The sequence below is a fragment of the Erythrolamprus reginae genome, chromosome 9 (assembly GCF_031021105.1).
Source record: "Erythrolamprus reginae isolate rEryReg1 chromosome 9, rEryReg1.hap1, whole genome shotgun sequence".
NCBI lineage: Eukaryota > Metazoa > Chordata > Lepidosauria > Squamata > Dipsadidae > Erythrolamprus > Erythrolamprus reginae.
The window spans coordinates 24,221,794-24,227,793 of NC_091958.1; the positions used below are offsets into that span (position 1 = coordinate 24,221,794).

The 6,000-nt window shown below is 38.4% G+C and overlaps 1 protein-coding gene across 1 annotated transcript in view; it reads left to right on the forward strand.

Annotated features, from left to right (window-relative positions):
• AMFR (autocrine motility factor receptor) overlaps positions 1–5,475 on the forward strand; it is a 49,301-nt gene extending 43,826 nt beyond the window's left edge. Inside the window, exon 14 of the mRNA XM_070760502.1 lies at positions 3,659–5,475. Coding sequence (XP_070616603.1) covers positions 3,659–3,803 — 145 coding nt within the window. The 3' untranslated portion in view covers positions 3,804–5,475. The remainder of the gene's footprint in view (positions 1–3,658) is intronic.
• Positions 5,476–6,000: the final 525 nt, after the last annotated feature.

Sequence of the window (6,000 nt, forward strand, 5' to 3'; positions counted from 1 at the left end):
AAATTTCCAAGACACATTGTCGAAGGCCTTCTGGGCGTCAAGAAATATTAACGCCACTTGTTTCTCATTATGGGCTTCGTAATATTCGAGCGTGTCAAGCACGATTCTAATATTATTCTTTAGCTGTCTCCCGGGGAGAAAACCGTTCTGATCTGGATGTATAAAATGATTTAAAAAACCTTTAATTCTGTTCGCTAAGATAGAGGTGAAAATTTTGTAATCGGCATTTAAAAGAGAAATCGGGCGGTAATTAGCTATATCAGTCTGATCTGTGTCTTTTTTTGAGATTAACGCTAGGTTTGCTTCTGTCCATGAATTTGGGATTTTGCCACTATCTAGAGCATCATTTAACGTCTCTAAAAAGACTTTTTCCATTTCTTTGGGAAGATCTTTATAAAGTTCTGTGGGGAGTCCATCCGGACCTGGTGCTTTGTTGTTTTTTTGACTTTTTATTGCCTCTTTTAATTCTATTTCTGTGATCGGTTTATTGATTATATTGACCATTTCTTGCGGTACTTTAGGGAGTTTAGCCTGCTCTAGGATTTCTTGAATTTTTGTATCATGCGTATTATTTAGTATAGTTTCAGAATATTCATAGAGTTTACTAAAAAAATCGCTAGCAATCGTTTTTTTCCTTTCCAGGTCATGGCATGGTTCCCCATTTTTGTCTTTTAGACAGTTTATAAGTTTCTTTTCATTTTGCTTCCTGAGTTTATTGGCTAGCCATTTGCTAGGTTTGTTGGCATTCACAAAATTATATTGGTTAGTTCTTTTTATTTGTTGTGCCCAGTTTTGTTGGTCAATTATGTTTAGTTGGTGTTTAATTTGTAGCATACTTTGTTTGATTTCTTTTTTAGTGGGGAAGTTCTGAAGTTCTTCTTCTAAGGCCCTGTACTCTTCTTCTAAATTAGCTAACTTCTGTTTTTTTTGATTAAATTCTCTAGTCATGAATGAAATAGCTATCCCTCTAATAACAGCTTTGGCAGTGTCCCAGACATTTTGAAGGCTAGTGTCGTCTTTTAGGTTTTCTTGGAAGAAATAATTCATTTCAGTTTTAAGTTTTTGCTTAAAATCTTCCTGATTTAAAATAGATTTCTGAAGCGACCATCTATAACTCTGTTTATTTCCTTTCCAACAGACTTTAAGCGCACTATGGTCTGAAATGTAATTAGATTCTATATCTATCGAATGAATTTTGGTGTTAATTTTTGTTGTTGTCCAGATCATATCCAATCTTGACCACGATTGATGCCTATCAGAATAAAAGGTAAATTTTTTAAGTTTGGGGTTTCTCTCCCTCCAGCTGTCTTTCAATTTTAGTTCTTTGATTAGATCAAAAAAGGTTTTAGGTAATATTCTTTTCTTTTGTTTGGTCTTTTTATCATTCTTATAGTCCATATCATTATTGGTTATGCCATTAAAGTCGCCTAATAAGCAGATATTATCAGTGCAATGTTCTCGGATGGTGATTAATAGTTTTTTATAAAAATTTTCTTGACCTACATTCGGGGCATAAATATTTATTAAAGTTATTTTATCCTTTTCTATAGTAAGTTCTATAATTAAGATTCTACCTTCTCTATCTTTATATTTCAATTCAGCTTGAATATTAGGATTAATATAACATATTACACCTCTCTTTTTTTCCCCGGCAAGTGATGTGAACAGATTCCCAAGTTTATTTCTTTTGAGTAGATACTCAAATTTATTTTTGATGTGGACTTCTTGCATTGCAATAATGTCGAAGTTTAATTTAGCAATTTTATTTAAAGTTTGGCTTCTCTTTTTTGGCGCATTTAGACCATTTATATTAATTGAATATAGTTCAATTCCTTTGTTTAACTTTTCTTGTGCCAGATTTAAGTTATCTGTACTTGGGTCTTGTTGCCCTTGTACTTCTAGTTTCTTTTGGATATCCTGTATAACCATTATTGCCTAACGTTAGTTTATCAGTAGCCTGAGTTCTTTCTAAACTTGTAGGGCTCTGTTCTATAAGTTGTACACTGGTGGAAGGGAGGGTCGCTGTTCCGGTATCGTCTTGTGTTTCAGAAGTTCGATCAGTAGAGAAATTTTTTTCGAAAAATTCTTCGGCTTTTTCGACAGAGTCTATTTTTAATTTCCTATCTTGCCAGGTCACAAGCATACCTTCTGGGACCAGCCATCTAAAATTTATATTGTGTCTGGTTAGTTTTGCTGACAGAAAGGTGTATGGCCTGCGAAGGTCTCTGACATGTTTTGGGACCTGTTTTAATACTACCAGTTGTCTCCCCTTGTGCTCTATAGGATCTTCCCGGGCTCTATGAAGGATTTCATCCCTGACTGATTTTTTGATAAATTTGATATGAACTTCTTTGGGGAGGTTATGGCGTCTAGCGTAGTTAGTATTTATACGATAGGCTTCATCGATTTCGTTTAGCATTGTATCTTTTTCAATGCCCAGGGCCTTTGAAAGGATATCGGCCATAATATCAGGTAGGTCTTCGCTTTTTTCCTCCCTGAGATTTTGAAATCTGAGATATTGGTTAGCTTTTTCGCTCTCTAATTGAATTACAGTGTTCTCTAGATCTTTATTGGCGTGTATTAATTTATCTGTCAGGTCTTCCATTTGTTTGTGTTCATGGTCTATTTTGTCTTCTAAGACCTGTATCCTCTGTTCTTGTTTAGTCATTTGTTGTTGAAAAGCCTCGTGTTTTTTGTCCATGTTCTGCATCCACTCTTTTAGTTCGGATGTATCGCTCCTCACCTCACCTAATTCTTTTTTAATATCCTGATGGTTTTTCAACATTAGCTCCTGCATTTGAAGCAGCGTAGCTTGGAGATCTTTATAAGAATTAGACCTCTCTCTAGGTATCATATCGTCAAGGGATCTCTGGGTAGAGGGACTTGGTATGGCTGATGTAGAATGGGTGATTGATTTTTTCCCTTCGTCAGGGCTTTTTAAAAGCTTCTAAAAAGCTACATTCAGAGTATAAGATGCACCCTAATTTCCATCCTCTTGGATTGGATGTTTCTTCTAGGGAAGAAACGGGTGCATCTTATACTCGAAAAATGCGGCAACTCTAAGACAAAGAAGAATCACAATTCTACAAAGCCTGGGAGAAACGGTTCACCTGGCTAGACCAGAAAAAGAATCTCAAAACCTGACTGAATGATAAAAGAACTTAGAAACTTTTACACACGATGTTGAAACTGTACAGAAATGATTTTCTAGACAATTCTAACAGGATAAAGTTTTAATCTTAGAAACTGAATTTTCTCCTATACAAACCTGTGACCACAAAAACTTCAATAATCAACCGAAATGCAATAAGACTATAATGGCTGTGAGAAACGGAAGTCAACAAAGAGGTTGACCTGTCCCTGTTGTATACATGTACAGCTGCTTTCCATTTCTTCTTCTTCTCTTTTTTCTTCACTCCTCTACATCTCCTTCTTTTTCTCTTCTTCAACTCTTCCTTTTTACTTTCCCCCTTTTTATTATATTAAGATCTAATGCAAAAATGATACATTTGTATGTTTGCTTGTTTTTATATATTCTCCCATGTCTAAATTTTTCCTTTGTGACTGCTACTTGTAGACACATTTGTGCAGTGGCGTTGTTCTTTCTTTAAAAAAAAATACAGTAACTATCATCACAAATCTCTTCCTCTTTTTCCAGGCGCTACCTCAACAAAAGCTTCGATGATCCCACGGAAGACTTTCCCTCCCAGGAGGAAGGCGCAGCCTCCGACCCCATCATGCTACGACGCAGGATGTTGGCTGCCGCCGCTGAGCGAAGGCTACAGAAACACCATCCGTCCTAACGCTTCTGGGTCCGCTGTTCCTTCCCCCCCTCGATATAGTCCCGTGCTCTCCTCACTGGGATCTCCTGCAAGCTCAGAAAAAACAAAACCCCACAGCTCTGAGGACCAGGGATCAGGTCGGGCAGCATCTCCGCTCTCGAGAAAAAAGCAAACAAAAAAAAAGCATGCGATTGCTCATAAGTGTTCGGACGGCTGACCACTTCGCCTTTTGTCTCGGGTTTATGGATATTTCCCCCCCCACCCAGGTTAGGTTTTTCCTCTCTCTCTTTTTTTTTTTTCAGGGGGTGCCTAATTTCTACACCCACCCACCCCTCTTCGGGACTCAAACTTTTCAAAGCTTACTCTGTGTTGCAAGAGGGGGGAGGAACTGCCTGTTTGTGGACAGTGTGAGTGACAGTCCCTTGCCAATATGACTTCCCTGCGAAGGTATTTTGAGGAGTAGTAGAATAAGGGAGAGAAGTAAAAGGTTATTTTTTAAAAAAAGAAAAAGAAATTGTCATTCCACCCTTGTTGTCTCCTCCTCCTCCTTCCTCCTCTTCTCCTGTTTCTTCTTCTGCTCCTCTCCTTCTTCACCTCCTTCTCCTCTCTTCCTTTCTCCTTTCTTCTCCTCCTTTCCTTCTCCACCTCCTCTTCTCCATCTTCTTCTCCTCCTCCTTTTTCCTCCTCCTCCTCTCCCATCTCTAAGCAAACTGGTTTGGGTGTTTTTTTTTCCATCCCAAACATATTGCAGCATTGTTTGGGTAAATGTGACATTTCTACAGTTTGGGGGCAGGGAAGCGGTACGTGTTAATCTGCAGGAGTTGCATCGGAGCAAAAGTTTTGCTGCAGTTTCCAAGCAACCTGGAAGCCAGGTGTTCAAACTTCCTCCTTTCCTCGTGTAGGAAGTTTTGGTCATCTCTGGGTTGCTTTTCCTGAGAGGCTGGCGAGAAAAATTCAATTGTAACTGTGGCTGGCATTAGAAAGCCCAGTCACAAGGAAGCTATAAGTTGCATTTTGGTGCAACGTTTCAGGAAGGCATGCAGGACGAAGGAAAGAGAATTCAACTTGCAGGTAAATTGAGAGAACCCCCTGCTGACGTTCAGAAGATGGCATTTCCTTACGACAGGCGGGGCAGCACGCAAAAATCTATTTTTTTTAAAGTGTACATTTTGCAATAACATTAGCTTGATAAGATGTACAGGTTTAATAAGACTTGAGAGCTGTTTGGTATGCAGCTAGTTATGTTCCAGCAGTTCTCAAATCCTTAAATTGCTAATAATTCTGTCAGAAGCTTCTTAGGTTTTTGGCACCATAACTATGTTTGCAACACGAGGCAAGCAATTTTTAAGTGTTTCCGCAGCACCCTCGGTATCCAGAAGGAGCCCAGTATTAATGGAAGAAGAAGAAAAAACCAACTCCAGAAACAAAACAGAATTTATTTCGCTGCTAGATGTTTAGGACGTTTAAAGGTGAATACCGTATAAGAAAACTGGACAGTGTTTAAATAAAGATAATTTATTTCGATATACCCTTTGCAAAGCCTTACTTTTCAGCGCTGTTTAAACTTTGGAGGGCAACCAAAAAAAATACAGACTCTTTTGTGGTTCAATTTTGCTCAGAGCTCCTCAGCCTCTTTGTTTCTATTGTTTTAAAAAAAGGAAAAAAAATAAAAATTCGCGATCAATGTTGTAAAGCTTTCAGTGGTCTTTTTCTATCTCTTTCCCTTCCTACTGTTCTGTCGGGCTCTCTGGTAGACTTCTCCCAAAAATTCACAGGTACAAATTTCAGACACACACACGTTTGAAAATTCAAAACAATGTTCTTTATAATGAAAATTCAAATAAACTAAGCGCTCTTTTTGTATAGCAAAGAGCACTCGTCTCCAAACAAACTGGTAATTTGTACAAGTCCCTTATCAGTCCTGTGATACTTAGCTTGCAGCTGTGAGGCAATTCACAGTCCTTCTTTCACAAAGTGAAACACACTTTGCTCTGGTTTAGTTTCAAAGCGGGGAAAAATCAGCACACAAAAGGTCAAAGTCAGTAAAGCAGTCACAAAACACAATGATCAGATAATCCTTCACAATGGCCAAAACCACAGGCTGCTATTTATAGCAGCCTCACTAATTACCACAGCCCCACCCAACCACAGGTGGCCTCATTTTCTTTGATAATAATCTCTTAGTTGTTGCTGCCTATGCATCGCTCTCCGCATGCGT